General features: G+C 45.5%; 1 protein-coding gene across 1 annotated transcript in view; it reads left to right on the forward strand.

The window, feature by feature from the left end:
* The window catches only part of DDRGK1 (DDRGK domain containing 1), a 39,058-nt gene extending 19,100 nt beyond the window's left edge, over nucleotides 1-19,958 (forward strand). Inside the window, exons 5-9 of the mRNA XM_082236675.1 lie at nucleotides 7,795-7,917; nucleotides 12,392-12,430; nucleotides 17,318-17,374; nucleotides 18,495-18,543; nucleotides 19,738-19,958. Of these exons, the coding sequence (XP_082092801.1) occupies nucleotides 7,795-7,917; nucleotides 12,392-12,430; nucleotides 17,318-17,374; nucleotides 18,495-18,543; nucleotides 19,738-19,910 (441 nt within the window). The 3' untranslated portion in view covers nucleotides 19,911-19,958. The remainder of the gene's footprint in view (nucleotides 1-7,794; nucleotides 7,918-12,391; nucleotides 12,431-17,317; nucleotides 17,375-18,494; nucleotides 18,544-19,737) is intronic.
* The last annotated feature ends 491 nt before the right edge of the window (nucleotides 19,959-20,449 follow it).

Below are 20,449 nucleotides of genomic sequence, written 5' to 3' on the forward strand. Positions count from 1 at the left end.
GATCTTCTTGCAGTCCATGGGACTCTCAAGAGTCTCCTCCAGCCCCATAATTCAAAAACATCAATTCTTTGGCGATCAGCCTTCTTTATGGTCCAGCTCTCACTTCCATACATCACTACTGGGAAAAGCATACCTTTAACTATACGGACCTTTGTTGGCAAGGTGATGTCTCTGCTTTTTAAGATGCTGTCTAGATTTGTCATCGCTTTTCACCCAAGAAGCAGGTGTCTTTTAATTTTGTGGCTGCTGTCACTATCTGCAGTGATCATGGAGCCCAAGAAAGTAAAATCTCTCACTGCCTCCATTTCTTCCCCTTCTATTTGCCAGGAGGTGATGGGCCCAGTGGCCATGATCTTCGTTTTTTGGATGTTGCGCTTCAGACCATAGTTTGCGCTCTCCTCTTTCACCCTCATTAAAAGGTTCTTGAATTCCTCCTCACTTTCTGCCATCAGTGTTGTGTCATCAGTATATTTTACAGGACAGTATAATGGTTGCAAGAGGGTCCCTCGGTGCAAGTGTACACGAACACATGGGATCGGGCGGGCGGCTCTTCAAAGCCACTGGTGGCCAAGGTGACACTTGCCCGATGTCGTTGGACTACAACTCCCATCATCCCTGACCTCTGCCCAACCTGGGTGGGACTAGTGGGAGTTCCTGCTGGCTTCTTGTGCTCTCAAAGTCCAGTGCTGTCTATTGGTGAAGCAGTATAGAAGTGATCCAAATAACATATTTTTCGCTCTATAAGACGCACCAGACCACAAGACGCACCTAGTTTTTGGAGGAGGAAAACGGGGGGGGGGGGGATTCTGAATCTCAGAAGCCAGAACAGCAAGAGGGATCGCTGCGCAGTGAAAGCAGCAATCCCTCTTGCTGTTCTGGCTTCTGTGATAGATGCGCGGCCTGCATTCGCTGCAAAAGACGCACACACATTTCATCTTACTTTTTAGGAGGGAAAAAGTGAGTCTTATAGAGCAAAAAATACGGTAAATAAAGATTGCATCAACCTGGGACATTCTGTGAGCAAAACCCGCTATTTACCGCTAAGCTGGCGACTTAACGGATAAGTCATCGGGGTGCAAATCGCATAAGGAATGGAGAGATAACTTGATCTCTTTGCAACTGGTAATAAGGTGCAGAAAACTCCCATGCTGAAAGCCGGCTTGCTTTGCCTGAGTTTCCACGGGAGATCGCAGGAATCGCTTGCTTCAAACTGAGCTTTGCATTGCTTATTCTCAGACTATTTTCTTAACTTCCTCAAAGCAGGGGGGAAATCCCCTGTTACCAAGCAAAACTAAAGCATTTCCAGGTTCTTCTTTCTTTGTTCACGTTTGCAAAAGCCTTTAACGAACAGTTGTCTGTTTGCAATGCAAAATTTAGATTCCTTGCTGATTCCAAAGTAGAGAAGGGAGAGGCTAGCCAATAGAAGTGTCAAAGGGAAGTTTTGGTTTTCATACGCTGGTTGAGCTTGCTTAACTGTTCGAAACTTGTTTCTTGCTTTGAAAATAAATAAATCGGGCCAGTGGTTCCCAAACTTCACTCTCCTCTCCCCGCCACAAACCACCTGAAAAGAGTCGAAGGCCTTGGCCGACTACTTAATGATTTCCCTGCCTGTTGTAGCAATTTTAATGCCCTGTTTTTAACTGCAAATTTATTGCTTCTTCTTTTATTCCTCTATATTGTGTTTTATCGTATGGCAATTTGAATTCCATTGAAACATAATGGTTCTGGGTAAAGGAAAGTATCGTGTGGGAGGTGGGGGTCTCCATTGGAGAGAGGAATTGGGGTCATCCTATCTGCCTGCCCTCCAGTCTACGACTGCCTCTTATGAACACCAGGTCGGTCTTGAATAAGACCTCCCTTATCCATAATTTGATTGTGGATGAGGAGGCTGCCCTGGTTTGTATTACCGAGACCTGGGTGGGTGAGCAGGGAAGAATTGGTCTTGCCCAGCTATGCCCTACTGGGTGCTCTGTCCAGCATCAGAACAGACTTGAGGGTGGCGAACAGGGAGTTTTTGTGATCCACAGAAATCCTCTCTCTCTCTCTGTCTCTCTCCAGGATTCCTGTCCACTTCCTGTTGCATTTGGCATAGGGTAATTGGGACAGATTAGGGATTCTGCTGGTTTGCCACCTGCCCCTCTGCCCGGCCGTCTCCCTGCCTGAGCTGACAGAGATGGTGTTGAGGACTCCCAGTGTTGGTTCTTAGGGGCTTCAATGTCCATCCCAAGATGGTGGTCCCAATATGTCATTGGCCTGACTCATGTGGCAGGCCACACTCTGGATCTCGAGATTATTCAGAAGATAATCTGAAAGTGGGAGGTGGGGTAGGGGTTGCATCAGTCACTTGTCATAGTTGGATCACTTCCTGGTGAGATTTAGGCGTTCAGATCGGCCTAGGACCCACATACCTACGGGACTGCCTCTCCCAGTATGCCCTGCAGAGAACCTTAAGGTCCACAAATGACAACACTTTGGAGGTCCCAAGCTGCAAGGTGGTTAGATTGGTCTCAACTAAGGCCAGGGCCTTTTCAGTACTGGCCCCGACTTGGTGGAACGCTCTGTCACAAGAGACTAGGGCCCTGCGGGACTTGACATCTTTCCGCAGGGCCTGCAAGACAGAGCTGTTCCACCAGGCCTTTGGTTTGGACTCAGTCTGACCCTTATGTTTCCCTCCCCTTATGGTTTTGATCTATGGGCTACTTTTAAAATGAGGCTGCATTTTAAATTGCGTTTTGACCTGTATTTTAAATTGGGGTTTTTTCCCCTATTATGTTTTTGCTGTAATTTTACTGGTGTTAGCTGCCCTGAGCCCGGCTCTGGCCAGGGAGGGCGGGGTATAAATAAAATTTATTATTATTTATTATTATATGGCCCACCCTCAGAGGTTGATGGATCCAGCTGACTTACAGGCAGCTTGGGCTACTGATACAATCACCCCAAGTGTCCTCTCCTGCTTCATAGGGCCCACTTGGGTAAAGGTAAAGGACCCCTGGACGTTTAAGTCCAGTCAAAGGCGACTGGGGTTGCGGCGCTCATCTTGCTTTCAGGCCAAGGGAGCCAGCATTTGTCCACAGACAGCTTTCCGGGTCATGCAGCCAGCATGACTAAATAACTTCTGGTGCAACGGAACACCGTGACAGAAACCAGAGCACACAGAAACGTCGTTTACCTTACCACCCCAGCGGTACCTATTTATCTACTTGCACTGGTGTGCTTTTGAAATGCTAGGTTGTTAGGAGCTGGGACAGAGCAACGGGAGCTCACTCCGTTGTGGGGATTTGAACCGCCGACCTTCTGATCGGCAAGCCCAAGAGGCTAAGTCGTTTAGACCACAGCGCCTTAGCATATACCGGAGCTCAGGGCAATGAAACAAGCCGGGAGACAGCTTGGACGCAATTGCAGAAAAACTAGACAAATGCAGTCAAACACTGGGGAGTGCTCAATATCACGCCTACTCCATGGCAGTGAAGGTAATGCAACAAAGAAATGCCACTTAGCAGAAATTTCCTGGGTGGCATGGGCCCTTTTGCCCACAGTTATCAACGGGGGCTTGCTGTGACTTCTTTGCAAAGCATTTTAGAGATTAAATCACTTGGCTCCACCAAGACCTTGAGTCTACTGTTGCGGCAGATGAATCTCAAGAGGCGTCCATAGTTCTGCCTAGTTCTGTTGTGTCGATTAAGTTTCAGTTAGCATGGCTCAAGGGCATGAACAGGAGGGCATGGTTCGGACTGGGCAGCAATCTGTGCCCTCTGCCCTCGTGGCTGATAAAAACTAGCCGGGAGTAATTATTTTGCATTCATTTTCTAGTCTGGGCTTCCGTTATTCTTGCATTTTCTGGGTCAGACTATTAGAGGGGAAGGGCAGCACTGATTTTGAGCATTCAGGCACACTCTCACGCAGTCTTTTCCGCAAGTCTTTTCTGGCATTTGAAAAAACCAAAATGTATATTTTTAAATTGCTTTGTTTCCTCTCAAAATCCCCAGCAGCCCCGATAGATGCTTCCACCCCACAACCGCCCGTTGCTTCAGCATGCAGCAGCCCTGGGAATTTCCCTTTCGCCCGTGGAGTTTTCTTGTTGGAGGAAATGGTTTACCACAGACACCTGATCAGCGAGAGCAAATATCTCACGTTGCAGAGCTTCAGCTCCTTGCGACGTGCTGCTGCCGAAAAGCCTCCCTTGTGTTATACACACTCCCCGGGTTTTGTTTTTTTACATGCAAACCCAATTTTATATCAATAACATTTGAATGCAGCTTATTGGTTTGAAAGGAGAATAAAGGCTCTTAACGAATTATGCAGGCATCCCCTCGATGTACTGGCCTGGCTCTTCTGTTTTAATTGCCACCTACATTTAAACCACAGAGCCTAGGGCTTGCTGATCAGAAGGTTGGCGGTTCGAATCCCCGCGAAGGGGTGAGCTCCTGTTGCTCGGTCCCTGCTCCTGCCAACCTAGCAGTTCAAAAGCCTGTCAAAGTGCAAGTAGATAAATAGGTACCACTCCGGCGGGAAGGTGAATGGTGTTTCCGTGCACTGCTCTGGTTCGCCAGAAGCGGCTTAGTCATGTTGGCCACATGACTCGGAAGCTGTACGCCAGCTCCCTCGGCCAATAAAGCGAGATGAGCATCACAACCCCAGATTCGTCTGTGACTGGACTTAACGGTCAGGGATCCCTTAACCTTTACATTTAATTGCAGGGATGGGAAACTTGCTGTGGCCCTAAGGTAGTGTTAGAAGCCAACTCCCATCAGCGCCAGCCAGCATGGCCAATGGATCTTGTCAGGGATGGTGGGTGTCGGAGTATGGAAGCAACTGCAGTGCCGCAAGTTCTCCATCTTTTGTCTGTTGCAGTGGGATTCACTGCATGTTTTAATTGCGGGTGCTTAAATGTTTGTGTAACTGGTTTTTACAGCTTGCAATCTGTTTAGAAACCTGTTTTGGCATGTTAAGCAGTATGTTGTCCACAAATGACAACATTTTGGAGGTCCCAGGTCGCAAGGAGGTTAGATTGGTCTCAACTAGGGCCAGGGCCTTTTCAGTACTGGCCCCGACTTGGTGGAACGCTCTGTCACAAGAGACCAGGGCCCTGCGGGACTTGACATCTTTCCGCAGGGCCTGCAAGACAGAACTGTTCCACCTGGCCTTTGCTTGGACTCAGTCTGACCCTTATGTTTCCCTCCCCTTATGGTTTTGATCTATGGGCTATTATTAAAATGAGGCTGCATTTTAAATTGCATTTTAACCTGTATTTTAAATTGGTTTTCCCCCCTCTATTATGTTTTTACTGTAATTTTACTGGTGTTAGCCGCCCTGAGCCCAGCTCTGGCCGGGGAGGGCGGGGTATAAATAAATATTATTATTATTATTATTATTATTAAATAATTTTCTCATGTTCCCCCACAAAGAGGGAAACCAAGATGATCCAGGGTCTGGAAACCAAGCCTTATGAGGAACAGTTGAGGGAGTTGGGTCTGTTTAGCCTGGAAAAGAGGAGACTGAGAGGAGATATGATAGCCATCTTCAAATATCTCAGGGGCTGTCAAATGGAAGAGGGAACAAGCTTGTTTTCTGCTGCTCTGGAGGAGTAGGGCTCGAACCAATGGCTGAAATCACAAGAAAGGAGATTCCCACTAAATATCAGATAGAACTTTCTGATGGTAAGAGCTGTTTGACAGTGGAAGGGACGTGGTGGACTCACCTTCATGAGGGGGCTTCTAGGATGAGGTTGGATGGCCATCTGTCATGGATGTTTTAGCTGAGATTCCTGCATAGCAAGGGGCTAAAATATTTGATCCTTGGGATCCCTTCCAACTCACCAATTCTATGATTTAGAATCATAGAATTATAGAGTTGGAAGAGACCACAAGGGCCATCGAGTCCAACCCCCTGCCAAGCAGGAAACACCATCAGAGCACTCCTGACATATGGTTGTCAAGCCTCTGCTTAAAGACCTCCAAAGTAGGAGACTCCACCACACTCCTTGGCAGCAAATTCCACTGTCAAACAGCTCTTACTGTCAGGAAGTTCTTCCTAATGTTTAGGTGGAATCTTCTTTCTTGTAGTTTGGATCCATTGCTCCGTGTCCGCTTCTCCGGAGCAGCAGAAAACAACCTTTCTCCCTCCTCTATGTGACATCCTTTTATATATTTGAACATGGCTATCATATCACCCCTTAACCTCCTCTTCTCCAGGCTAAACATGCCCAGCTCCCTTAGCCATTCCTCATAAGGCATCGTTTCCAGGCCTTGGACCATTTTGGTTGCCCTCCTCTGGACACGTTCCAGTTTGTCAGTGTCCTTCTAGGGAGCTGGTTGTGCCATTGGAACAGAGGTTGCATCTTTGTGGATTTCAGAAATTAACTTGCACCTTTGCACCAAATCGTGGTCAAATCTGATAACGGGGGGGTGGAAATGATACCTTGGCTTGAGGGGTGGGGACTTCCTCTTCTCTTCTCTGATTAGAGACGGCCTCATGCAAATTGGCAGTGCTGTTTTGTCTATAAGACCGTTGGTTTCCCTTTTGGTCTAAGCCAGCGCATGGAGGTGAGCAGTTCTAGAAACAGAACTTCTCAAGAGGCAGCTTGCTAAAATGAAGAGTTGGAAACAGAGGAGGGTTCTCTGGAACTGTCTCCCCGGCCTGCCTCTCCTCCTGGGGAACTGGAACACTGTCCCTTTAGCAAGGTAAGCAGGAGCCGTGTTGATGAGAAATCCCAGGGAGCTGTCTTAAATCAAATCAGATCCTTGGTCCATCTAGTTTGGTCCTGCTCACACTGACCAGTCATGGCTCTCCAGGGTTTCAGGCAAGAAGTCTTTCCTAGCACCACCCGTCTGCCACGGCCCTTTCAACTGCATTGCTTTCCTTTTCTGAGCTCTTTCCCTTACTGACCCGTCCCCTTGCTGGAAATCGAAAACAGGTTTCCTCCGAGTTCTTTTAAAAAGATAATATAATTTTTATTGAATTTCCAATTTTTTACAAACTGACTTCAAATTAAATAGCTTCATGTATTGACTTCCCACCCATACCTCCACAGTGTTTTCGTTCACAACCTTTTCTCCTGTATTATATATAAGACAATCGTCTCTATTACAGAAATCCCTCTGATACAGTTAAAGCGAGTTTTGCGCTAACACTGGCATTGGCAGTTGGTTGATTTCCCGTTGTTTTACAGCACGGGTAGGCAAACTAAGGCCTGGGGGCCGGATCCGGCCCAATCGCCTTCTAAATCCGGCCCATGGACGGTCCGGGAATCAGCATGTTTTACATGAGTAGACTGTGTCCTTTTATTTAAAATGCATCTCTGGGTTATTTGTGGGGCATAGGAATTTGTTCATATATTTGTTTTTCAAAATATAGTCCGGACTCCCACAAGGTCTGAGGGACAGTGGACTGGCCCCCTGCTGAAAAGGTTTGCTGACCCCTGTTTTACAGCAATCCATTTGATTCATTATGACTTCTGTTGTTCGTTTGATTAGCTGCTTGCTACCACCAAGGTTTTATAATCTGCACTGTTTTAAATTCTGCTTAATTGGTTTCCGACTATTATCTTTTACAAGTTTGGGGCTTTTTTGTATTTGGAGCTGCGGTGTTTGAATTTGTGTGAGCTGCCTCGAGTCCCAGGGTCTGGGGGAAAGGCAGGATATAAAGAAGTATAACACTACTAATATAAATGATGTCTCGCAAGTGACTGGCTGCCCGTAAGCCGTCCTGAGCTGGGTCCAGGCGGCAGGAAGCACTTTGCAAAAATATAGCAATGCGCCATTAAATAATGCAGTTCTGTCTTCCCTCGCTTTGCAGGAAGAAGAAAAGAAGAAGGCGAAAGAGGAAGAGGAGAAGCGGGAATATGAGGAATACCTGAAGCTGAAGGAGAGTTTTGTGGTGGAAGAAGAGGGAGAGGATGAAGGCATGACCGAAGAAGAGGTAAGTTTGGCCGGGCTGGAGTGCAATGACCGGCTTGTGGGATAGTTGCGGGGGCTTCTCTTGAATAGATACAAAAGGTTGGATCCAGCTATGGCAGACACTTGATTAGACTAAGTTGCAATTTCCATGGGTCTACCTTGAGTCTTGACTTGGCTGACTTCACCCCAAAGAGTTCAGGGCTCAGAAGGCTTCTTTTTCCACGTCATATCCATGTCCGTCAGAGAGAGGGTCACGGCATGTCAGCTGCGGGAGGTGGAATTATTAGATTGGCGCAGGACATGAAGCCAAAGAACCCCATTTAGATGAAGGACTACGGCACGTTAGGAAGAAGTCAAGTTCCTAAAAGCAAAGATACTTAAGAATCGGATCAAAGTGACTCCCAGTTAGTGATGGCATTTCAGCCAATGGGTCAGTTGGATAGTGTTAATTGGATGGTCAGCCAACCCACTTGTTATTTGACTGCGGTCCAATATTATCAGGTATCCCCCAAAACATGGGTAAGGCAAACTAAGGCCCAGGGGCCGAATCTGGCCCAATCACCTTCTAAATCCGGACCGTGGACGGTCCAGGAATCAGCGTGTTTTTACATGAGTAGAATGTGTCCTTTTATTTAAAATGCATCTCTGGGTTATTTGTGGGGCCTGCCTGGTGTTTTTACATGAGTAGAATGTGTGCTTTTATTTAATAAGCATCTCTGAGTTATTTGTGGGGCATAGGAATTCGTTCATTTTTTCTTCAAAATATAGTCCGGCCCCCCACAGGATCTGAGGGACAGTGGACTGGCCCTCTGCTGAAAAATTTTGCTGCCTCAAAACGTCACTGTCTCAGTTGCGACAATCATTCTCGGTTTAGTAAACCGGAATTTATGAAGCTAAGAATAATTGCCTTCCCGCTGCAGGCAGGCTTATTCATGAGTATCCTCGTTTGAGTGAAGCCCGGTTTCGTCCAAAGCAGAGAACTTTCCCCTAATGTCAATTAGCAAATAGGATAATGAGCCAGGATAAGATGCTCCTTGGGTGATGCTTGGGCTGCCTTAGCCTATATTATTTTTCAGGGCTGTTGCGAGTTTAAAATGGGGATTCTGTAAGGAGCTAATAAAATAAATGGTTATATGTCTTTCAACAAAAAAACCACAACTACTACTCTGTAATAAAATAATTGCTTTTTTTAAAAAAAAGGAAATAGCAGTATCGCTGCACAATAACTGCTATCTGCCTTTTGGTTTGTAACTGACACTCAAACCTCTTGATAATTTTATTTTTGGTTGATGTCATAATGCTAAATTGTTGTGTGTTTTTTTAAAAAAGAAAACATATAATTTGATAAAATACTATGATTCTTTTTGAGATTCCTGCGTTGTAGGGGGTTGGGGGTAGATGACCTTCGGGGCCCTTCCAACTCTACAATTATATGATTTGACTGGCCAAATGGACAAAAAAGAATTATTTTCTTTTTTGGACTGGTCAGATGTCCAGCCCTTCTCTCAGCAGCTTCTGCTTTGGCTGTATGTCAGGCTAAAAAAATAAGTACCAGGAGCACCAAAGGTTCAGGATTCAACACCGTAGAGTCTTAGTAATTCAGCGCCCGCTGCCATTGAATGATTAAACAAAAGGCACAGTGTCAGCCCAAGTCTCTTTCATGTCGATTGTTGCAGCCCGTCAATGCCGCCAGCTAAATTCTGCTCTCAGGTGGAACATGAACAGACTCGGCTGGAAGGGAGGGTGTGAAACAATTTCCTCTATTAAGAGCAAAAATGATCTTGAGTTGGTAGCAACCTTCTAAGACAGGAACAGGCAAACTCGGCCCTCCAGATGTTTGGGGACTACAGCTCCCATCATCCCTGACCACTGGTCCTGTTAGCTAGGGATGATGGGAGTTGTAGTCCCAAAACATCTGGAGGGCCGTGTTTGCCTATGCCTGTTCTAAGGTCACGTCGCATGAATCTTCATTTTCTCTTGTGCCAAAGGTTTGTTTTTTTTTATTGCAAGCTTATGGGTCAAGTGATAGTCCTTTCCCCATAGTTTTATTTACAAAGGGCGATGGCCAACATAGTCCTACTCAGAGTAGACCCACTGAAATCAGTGGGCGTAAGTATGACTGCATTGGATTTCACCCAAAGATACTCAGTGCTGTTACAATAGTTCTGATACAAAAGCCCAGACCACTTAATACCTCCTGCATTTACTAAGTTCCCTGCGCCAAATCAGAAAAAGTGATTCGACCCCACCCCAAGGTGATGATACCCTACGGTCTTTTGGCAGCTTGTGAAATAGACTTGCCATCTTTGATGAATTCCGTTATTTTGCAAACAGTGTTTTGGGGCAGGGATGAGCCAGTCTGGTACAGAAACAATCTATCATAAATATCTGTCATGTTAGATTCCAGAGTAGCTTTATTTCTCCTCATTTTGTTGTTGACCCATAACATTTTGGCCAGTATTTCTAAACATATACATCAAGCATATTTAAAAAATAAAATAAAATAATAAAATAAATGTGAGTGTTACAATTGTTGCATTTTTAGCACTTAGGCTGCAATTCTTTGCCCAGTTACCTGGGAATAAGTCCCATTGAACTCACAGAGAGTTATTTCTGAATAGACACCTTTGCCCTATAGATTCTGATCCAAATTAACGGCTACCAATATGGAACCCAGGGTGATATCCTCTTTTTTTAAAAAAATACATATTTAATGCAGATTTTTTTTATATAAAAAGCATGTTCATACAGTAGTCACAAGGGGCTGTCCTTAAAAAATGCCATATAGGATTTTGGTGCTCTCTTGTGTGTCTGTCTAATTTCGTTTTTTAAAAAGGAAGAAGTCGGTTGAGTACATAAACACACACACACAAAAACCTTGAGACTGCTCCAAAATAGTGGCTTAATTTGGTGGCCGTACAATAAAGAGTTGAAACATTATGCCTCTGAGCACATGCTCAGTCCAGGAATTTACCGGTATGGTCGGTGCCAGAACCAAGCTCACAAGGCCTTTCATATGAAAATCCATTCCTGGTCCTCTGTCTCTCTCCCTGCTCCCAGCATTCTTTACCATCAACTGGTTTTAAACCATTGCTCTTGTTAAATGATGGGGAATCGGAAATCCAGAGCAACATACCGCAAATCGTTGGAGAAATATGCCAAGTGGTCTGCCCACTCCTGCGATTGTGTACACGGTGCTTTAAAAATAAATATATGCAAAGAGAAAGGGGGAAGTCCCTGCCCCAGTAAGCCTACAGACTCACCAGTTGAGGTGGTTGCAGAGGGTAGACCAGGCATAGGCAAACTCGGCCCCCCAGATGTCTTGGGACTACAATTCCCATCATCCCTGACCACTGGCCCTGTTAGCTAGGGATGATGGGAATTGTAGTCCCAAAACATCTGGAGGGCTGAGTTTGCCTATGCCTGGGGTAGACCGAGGCAAGGGGACAGCAGTAGAGCAGTGAGCATGCAGAGGTGCAGTCACACAAAAAATGTGCTTCGGTTGTGGGTTTCCAGGAAGGATTTGAAGAGGAAGAAGGAGGTGAGAGAGACCATAAGTAAGATTTTGGGGAGGGAGCCCCAGGCATAAATTCCTCACGAATGCAGAGCCGTCTGAACGCAGCACATTTTTGCGTGGCGCCATCTACGAAAGTCAAATAAGTTGGAGTTCTTGTTATTAAATATGCGAAGAAAAAACACACCAAGAACTCAGGCCAATGTAAGTTTCAGTGGTGTGAGTAGTCCCTACTAACAAATAAATAATCAGTTTTAACAAAAACTGATCCATTCAAAAGTATGTATTCTGACAAGGATTACAAACCCAAATAGAGATTACAAACTCTAACAGAGATTACAGACTCAAACTCATAAAGATATGTATAACACAATAATTTGTTACAGATTTAGAAATAAGAATTTATGAATAGAGACAAGTTCATGTTAGTCCATAGTCAGAATTGACGTGGAGGTCTTAGTTTCAATCACTTAGCAGAAGTCAGAAGTCAATTATGGATCTGAAACCAGGACAGGGCCCTGTTTCGATGTATTCACCTTCATCAGCTAATTTTTAAAGTGTCGTGTAAGTTTGAAGACTTTCGGATAAATATATCCTGTTATCTTCTACGTTTCTCAGAGATAGCAACTACGTGTGGGTAGATCAACGTGTTTCTTGAGCTGTTATGTGCGAAAGTTATGCACAAGCCGATTTCATGACACCTGGAAGCAAGACTTCGGCTCTCGGTGGTGGTGGAAAGCTTTTTAAGCGACTTCAGACAAAATCCACAATAAACGGGGTGGTCAGTTGCAGGGCAGAATTTTTTCCGAAAGCGGAATTACCCACCCGGAAATTCCTAACTCCAAGGGGGCTACGCATACTTAAGCAATGAAGGCCTTCTGTCCCTGACACGGTTGGCCCTTTGCGTAGAAATTCAGGCAGAGATTGGTTTTATAATCTATAGCAGCATCAGATTAATAATAGTTTCTTTTGCTGTACCTAGTCCCGCAGCTTCGTATCAGAACTTCTCGACTACATCAAGGTATGTTACACTCCTTTTGCTCTTTTCCTTTAACAATGAATATCATCCCCTTGCGCTGCACATCTGTTGTTCGACAAAGCGCCTCGTTCTCACGCATAAAGTGTTGTGTCTCTTGTAAGCTACTGTTTGTGCTGCATCTGTAAAATGGGTTCACTACTCAGCTTGGTCTGTGGCAGAGAGTGCTGCAGTGAGTTCTTTCAATACTCTGCCCCTTCGGTCGCTCGGGTTCGTCAGCAGAACTGGGATCTGTATCTGCCGTTTGCAAGCCCAAACCGCAGCCACAGAACACGCTCCTGCTACTCTCCTTCAATGGAGGTTTTCTAAATGAAGGTTGGACAGCCACCTGCTGGGGTTTCTACAACTCTTGATTCCTGCATAGAATCATAGAGTTGGAAGAAACCACAAGGGCCATCGAGTCCAACCCCCTGCCAGGCAGGAAACATCATCAGAGCACTCCTGACATATGGTTGTCAAGCCTCTGCTTAAAGACCTCCAAAGTAGGAGACTCCACCACACTCCTTGGCAGCAAATTCCACTGTCAAACAGCTCTTGCTGTCAGGAAGTTCTTCCTCATGTTTAGGTGGAATCTTCTTTCTTGTAGTTTGGATCCATTGCTCCGTGTCCGCTTCTCTGGACATGTTCCAGTTTGTCAGTGTCCTTCTTGAACTGTGGTGCCCAGAATTGGACACAGTACTCCAGGTGAGGTCTGACCAGAGCAGAATACAGTGGCACTATTACTTCCCTTGATCTAGATGCTATACTCCTATAGATGCAGCCCAGAATTGCATTGGCTTTTTTAGCTGCCGCGTCACACTGTTGACTGTGCATTGTGTGGGGTTGGGCTAGATGACCCTTTGATTCCCTTCCAAGTGTACAGCCCTGTGATTCTATGAGCTTTGCAGCCTGTGTGCAGCCCAGGTGCCGGGGGAAGGAAAGAAAAAAAAGGTGGCAGGAATCCGTGAATACAAGCAAGGAAGGGCCAATAGCTTTCAGGGAGGAGGTTTCAATGTCTTGCCCCATTTTGGTCAGACTGTACAGTGGATGCTCAGGTTGCGAATGTGATCTGTGCAGGATGCACGTTCGCAACCCACAGCATTCACAACCCGCGCACGAGCAGGTTGCGATTCGGCACTTCTGCGCAAGCAGAAAGCGCGATTTAGCACTTCTGCGCATGCGCAGCCGCCGAAACCCGGAGGTTACCCGTTCCAGTACTTCCGGGTTTTGGCGGTCTGTAACCCAAAAAAATGCAACCTGAAGCAGCTGTAACGCGAGGTATGACTGTATAACCTTCTCTTAATCATTGAGCTCAGGGGAAGCCGTTTGTAGCAGAGGGGCAATGCACAGCACTGATTGGTCAGCATTCGGAAAAATAAGCCTCCTACTTGACAGTGATTTTTAAAAAAAGTTTTAAGAAAACTGATTGGGGTATTTGAGGGGAACACCCACCTCACCCACACAATACAGTGGTACCTTGGTTCTCAAACTTAATCGGTTCCGGAAATCCGTTCCAAAACCAAAGCATTCCAAAACGAAGGCACACTTTCCCATAGAAAGTAATGCCTTAAACCAGCAATTTAACATGAATTTTACTATCTAACAAGACCATTGAGCCATAAAACAAAAGCAATAATCAATGTTCTGTACTATAAAATAAATAAGACAGTTTTGTAGATTATAAAAATAAAAATTAAATTTTTTTCTTACCTGCACTGATGATAGTCATATTATATATATATATATATACAGCTTAACATTAGGCCAGGATTCTCATCTCTGCCTTGTATTGTCAAGTTCCTTCCCTTATGATTCTCCTGTTTCTATGGTGAATGAATCCGTACACCCTGCCCGCTCAAAGCACATTTTTCACAATTAAGGTCGCATAAAACCTTTAACGCTTCTTCCCCTCCCTGCTCAAACCTGAAAGCCTTAAACCACCAAGTTTCGTACTTGAAGCAATCCCTCCCACGCAGCCCAAATGGAAGCAGAAGATCTTACCTCTTGTCAGATCTCTGCTAACTGAAAGCTTTTCTGAAGAGGAGAAGAAGCAGAGCACGAAACACCGATTCTGGCTTTGGCATTAGCTAGTTGGCGGGACAGCGGCTGTTTGTAAGTAGAGCTCTCTCAGGCCATTTACCCATCTGGTCCGGCCTCCTGCTCTCACAGTAGCCAGCCAGATGTGTGCGAAAAGCCCATTCAGCAGGACCTGAATGCTTGTTCCTCTGAGGCATGAACAAGGCGGAGGAGAGATTGTCTGCACGCATACGCAGTCTATGATTGCTTGGGGAAAACCCTGGAGAGGAAGGGGACTTAGATGGATGTGGGAAGGCAGGGACCTTCAGTCTCAGCACCTGCTTCATGGTAACAAGACCTGCTGGAGATGACTCGCTGCACTCATTAGGGCTACAGTAGTAGAAGTAGTTGTTGTTTAGTCGTGTCCGACTCTTCATGACCCCCTGGACCAGAGCACGCCAGGCACTCCTGTCTTCCACTGCCTCCCGCAGTTTGGTCAAACTCATGCTGGTAGCTTCCAAAACACTGTCCCACCATCTCGCCCTCTGTCATCCCCTTCTCCTTGTGCCCTCCATCTTTCCCAACATCAGGGTCTTTTCCAGGGAGTCTTCTCTTCTCATGAGGTGGCCAAAGTATTGGAGCCTCAGCTTCACGATCTGTCCTTCCAGTGAGCACTCAGGGCTGATTTCCTTCAGAATGGAGAGGTTTGATCTTCTTGCAGTCCATGGGACTCTCAAGAGTCTCCTCCAGCACCAGAATTCAAAAGCATCAATTCTTCGGCGATCAGCCTTCTTTATGGTCCAGCTCTCACTTCCATTCATCACTACTGGGAAAAGCATAGCTTTAACTATACCGGCCTTTGTCGGCAAGGTGATGTCACCCAGTAGTAATAATAATAGTAATATTTTTTATTATTTGTACCCCCACCCATCTGGATGGGTTTCCCCAGCCACTCTGGTGGCTCCCAACAGAATATTAAAAACACAATAAAACATCAAACATTAAAAACTTCCCTAAACAGGGCTGCCTTCAGACATCTTCTAAAAGTTATATAGCTATTTATTTCTTTGACATCTGATGGGAGGGTGTTCTACAGGGCGGGTGCCACTACTGAGAAGGCCCTCTGCCTGGTTCCCTGCAACCTCACTTCTCCCAGTGAGGGAACCGCCTGAAGGCCCTCAGAGATGGACCTCAGTATCCAAGTTGAACGATGGGGGTGGAGACGCTCCTTCAGGTATACTGGGCTGAGGCCGTTTAGGGCTTTAAAGGTCAGCACCAACACTTTGTCACCTCTGTGCAGATCACAGTTTTTTTGCTAATAAAGAGTTAACTCCAACGTGCACAGTGTGATTTACTGCCGGTTAGCTCCTCACATGCCAGCTCCTTATCACCAACCCGGTCAACAATTTGGCTGCAGCTTTATGAACCAGTTGATGTTTCTGAGCCCTTTTTAAAGGCAGCCCCATGTAGAGCAAGTTGCAGTAATCCAAGTGGGATGGAACTAAGGCATGTGCTGGCACATCAGACATCTCAAGGAACGGGCTCAGCCGGCACACTAGTTTTAACTGTGCCAATTCACTCCTGGCTACCGCAGAGACTTGAGTATCCATGCTCAGGGCTGAGTCCAGGAGCATGTTCTAATTGTGAGCCTCAGGAGGAGTGTAACCACACGCAACACGGGTTGAATCCCTATTCCCTGTCCTGCCTTACACGACTGACCAAGAGTTTTGATTTCCTTCGCCCTCATCCAGTCCACCACGGCTGTTGTTGTGCGGGTGACTATGGGCTGTTGGGAACAGGCAGGCAGGATCCTGGCTGCGTCATCCTGGCAAAGCTGGTGCCCAGCTGAGCAGGACTGCAGTTAGCATTCTTCCCCCGTAATCCCTTTAGAAGAAGATATGCAGAACCCTGGCAGTTCCAAGCTCTGAGAACTGGTTTTCATGGACTGGTTCCAGTTCAGTATGTTCAGTCCATAATGCTCAGTTCTCTAGCTCGGCTGCATCTGACTTCATAACTTGGGGACTTGGAAAGGCTGGCCTTTATCCGATGAAATGGGCTTATTTGTTTACACACTGTACATTTCCCTTTCCTTTTTTAAGGACTGCTATTCACATTGGTTGGGACGCGGGCGGCGCTGTGGGTAAAACCTCAGCGCCTAGGACTTGCCGATCGTATGGTCGGCAGTTTGAATCCCTGCGGCGGGGTGAGCTCCCGTCGTTCGGTCCCAGCTCCTGCCCACCTAGCAGTTCGAAAGCACTCTTAAGTGCAAGTAGATAAATAGGAACCGCTTTATAGCGGGAAGGTAAACGGCGTTTCCGGGTGCTGCGCTGGTGCTGGCTCGCCAAGCTGCAGCTTCGTCACGCTGGCCACGTGACCCGGAAGTGTCTTCGGACGGCGCCGGCTCACGGCCTCTAGAGCGAGATGAGTACGCAACCCCAGAGTCGGACACGACTGGCCCGTACGGGCAGGGGTACCTTTACCTTTACCTATTCACATTGGTTATTATTTTTTAGCCAACTTTGCGTTTGGAAAAGTGTCTGTAGGGATAATAATTACCAAGCGCCCAGTGTAAGATTTTGGGCTGTTTTCCATTGAGTTGCAATTACGGCTCACGTTGCCGAGTTCAAGCAGAAGAGCAATTATTTTGACAAATGTATTTTACATTGGTATCATCAAAAAATATTCAGCGACATTCATCTTGGATAGCAAACAACAGTTTCTTTAGCAATATTTATCATTTCTGTCAAAACTAAGTTCCCAAAATCTTTCACCAACTGATAATATAGTACATACCAAAGTCCAGTTTGTGTTAAAATAAAGCTGCAAAATGTGTACTGTTTGACTCGCTAATTTCAGTTTTTTGCCTCTTCCTCATAGAGTGCCAAAGTGGTTCTTTTGGAAGACCTGGCCTCCCACCTGGGCATAAGGACACAGGTACGTGTTTGCAGGCCAGGCCACAGGTGCATCAGCGACAGAGACACCGCCAATCCAATCCATATGTTTTGACACCGACTTCATGGGATGGTGTCCTATCAGGACTGCATATCCTCTCTGTTGGCATCCAGCAACGTTCGCTGGGGAAATGTGCTACCCTGTGTTATCATAGCACAGGAGAAGGGTTCCTGGACATAATGAGAAAATTTGGCACAGTAAATGAGAAAGCCCTAAAACTAGGATTCTCACCAAATGCCACTCTTGCTGTGGATTCTGCAAAAGACAACAAAAACATGCGCCAATGCATCTGGGATGCCAAGTTGCAAAATTATATAAACACAGTTTCTATTTTTCCAGCTTTTAGAATCAGAGCGGGCGTTTCTTCGTGGAGATCATCTGATCCATGTGACTATTCCAAAATTTAGGAAACCATTTACCCAGGCTAAATTTAATGTGCTTCCATCTGCAGTACAGGAGGGTAGTTGCAACAGTGCCATACAATGGGCGCTTATGCCCCTGTCAAACAGAGAAAATAGAAAATGTGGAACATGTTTTATTGCATGTCCTGTTCTTCCTATTGTGATATCCGCCACCATTTCACTAATCAAATTTTACAAAGTATACTAGGCAGATCTGAAGTGTTTTATATTGATTATCTTTTGGTTGACCAGTCTCCCGAGATTATCGCCAAGGTAGCTAGTTTTTGTGCGGCAGCAATAGCTTGTCAGCGTAGGATCTTGCCCTAACTTTAAAATTGCTAACACCTTAAGTTGCTCCTCATCATTAAATTAACATTGTTTTATAGTTCTCCCATCTGTTTTTATATTCTGCATTGTTTTTAAATTCTGTATTTAATATTGAACTTAATGTATCATACTGTGTTTTACGTATTTTCCTTTCTTCCTACCTTCTCAACTTGTTATTGATCGAAATAAATAAATATATAGGCATTCCCTCTTCGCCTTTAATGTATGCTGATGTGTAAGACAAATGTCCCCTGAAGCAGACACTTGCCAGGCCTTTGTGGAAAGGCTGGTGTGTCGTGGGGTTGTCTGAAAACATGCCTCTGCACCTGGAAATGTGATATTTGCTGCTTACGGGGTTTGTTTTTCCTCAACAGGATGCAATTAACAGAGTGCAAGACCTGATGGCTGATGGAACGCTCACAGGTAACAGTGAAAACATTATGGGGCCGATCGCCTTGTTTAGACTGAAGCAGCAATATAGCAGCAGCAGCACCTGAACATCTCTGGTTGATTATTTTTGATATTCAGCTGCTGTTTCAGCTTGGTAACATCCCAGTGCTGAAAATGTCAGCCGTCGGAGTAAAAATAGTTGCAGATGGGTCCAAATTGTTGTTGTTGTTTAGTCGTTTAGTCATTTCTGACTCTTCGTGACCCCCTGGATCAGAGCACACCAGGCACTCCTGTCTTCCACTGCCTCCCGCAGTTTGGTCAGACTCATGCTGGTAGCTTCGAGAACACTGTCCAACCATCTCGTCCTCTGTCGTCCCCTTCTCCTTGTGCCCTCCATCTTTCCCAACATCAGGGTCTTTTCCAGGGAGTCTTCTCTTCTCCTGAGGTGGCCCAAGTATTGGAGCCTCAGCTTCAGGATTTGTCCTTCCAGTGAGCACTCAGGGCTGATTTCCTTCAGAATGGAGAGGTTTGATCTTCTTGCAGTCCATGGGACTCTCAAGAGTCTCCTCCCAACACCATCCATTCTTCGGCGATCAGCCTTCTTTCTGGTCCAGCTCTCACTTCCATACATCCAAATTAGCACAACTTAAACGTCAAGGATTACTTCTGAGAAGACTCGCTTCTGGCCGTTGCTGGCTGACCAAAAACTGAGATAGTAGCAAACATCAAACATTAAAAACTTCCCTGAAAAGGGCTGCCTTAAGATGTCTTCTAAAAGTCAAGTAGTTGTTTGACATCTGATGGGAGGGCAGTCCACAGGGAGGGAGCCAAGAAGCCTGCCGCATTCCTATACTGGGGTGGAGGAGATACTGATTGAATTTTTGTGGAGGGTGCCATCAACTCTTTCCTCCTCCATCAAGCGACATGCTCTAGGCAACACATCCTGCCTCTCCCTTGGCTGGTGATGATAGAGTGATAGAGTAGGCAAATCTGCCAAGAAGAGTAAAAGCAAACCCACCCCCATTAATTAGTGGGACACTTAAAATCACATTTAGGCCCCTAATGGAACCAATTTGTCAATTAGAGGTTACAGGCCTAAGTATTTATATCGTGCAGCCGAACCCAAACCTTTGGAGACGGGCTGATTAAGAAATCCTAGCTAGGCAATAAAACGAATGTAGAAAGAGCAGCTTGCGGAGCTTAATTCCGGTTTGGCCTTGCCTCTAGGCGTAATCGATGACAGAGGAAAGTTCATCTACATCACGACGGAGGAAATGGCGGCCGTGGCCGACTTCATTCGGCGGAGGGGACGCGTCTCCATTACAGAACTGGCTCAGCAGAGCAATTCTCTCATCAACCTGGAACCCGAGGCCAGAGCAATCGCTAAGGGGGTGGCATAAAAAGGCAATTTTTTACATGCACAGAGGAAATAAAGAGTGGTTATAAAACGGGTGTCTCCATCGAGTTTTTGTTTTCCTCCTTGTCATTTCATTTATATGCCACTTAATATATTTTAATATATTATATAAAGTAATATACTGTATAAAATATATTATAATTTATATGCCTCGATGGCTTCTAAGCAGTTTACAAAACCCAAATGCCAACCGTAAAACATTATTAAAATGCGGTGTCGTTTTATGTACTTTCTTATGCTTGTTCAGTATCGTACAGAATCAGAAGACAGGTGTCGTCGCCTCCATTTTTTTAAAAAAATACCAGAACAATTAAAATACATAATGAAGTGGTCTCTTTATAAACTATGCAATAAAACAATCAAATTAAAACAGGAGACTCAGGTGAAGAAATCACCTGATTTCTTGGCGGAAGGCCAAAATAGTGTGTAAAAAAAAAAGTAAGCAAATACATATATAACAAATAATTTTTTTGTTTGTTAAGTGGTGTCATCATTCCCTCTGCTCCTTTTTACACCATGAAT

Source organism: Podarcis vaucheri (genome assembly GCF_965113315.1).
Source record: "Podarcis vaucheri genome assembly, chromosome: 9".
Lineage (NCBI taxonomy): Eukaryota > Metazoa > Chordata > Lepidosauria > Squamata > Lacertidae > Podarcis > Podarcis vaucheri.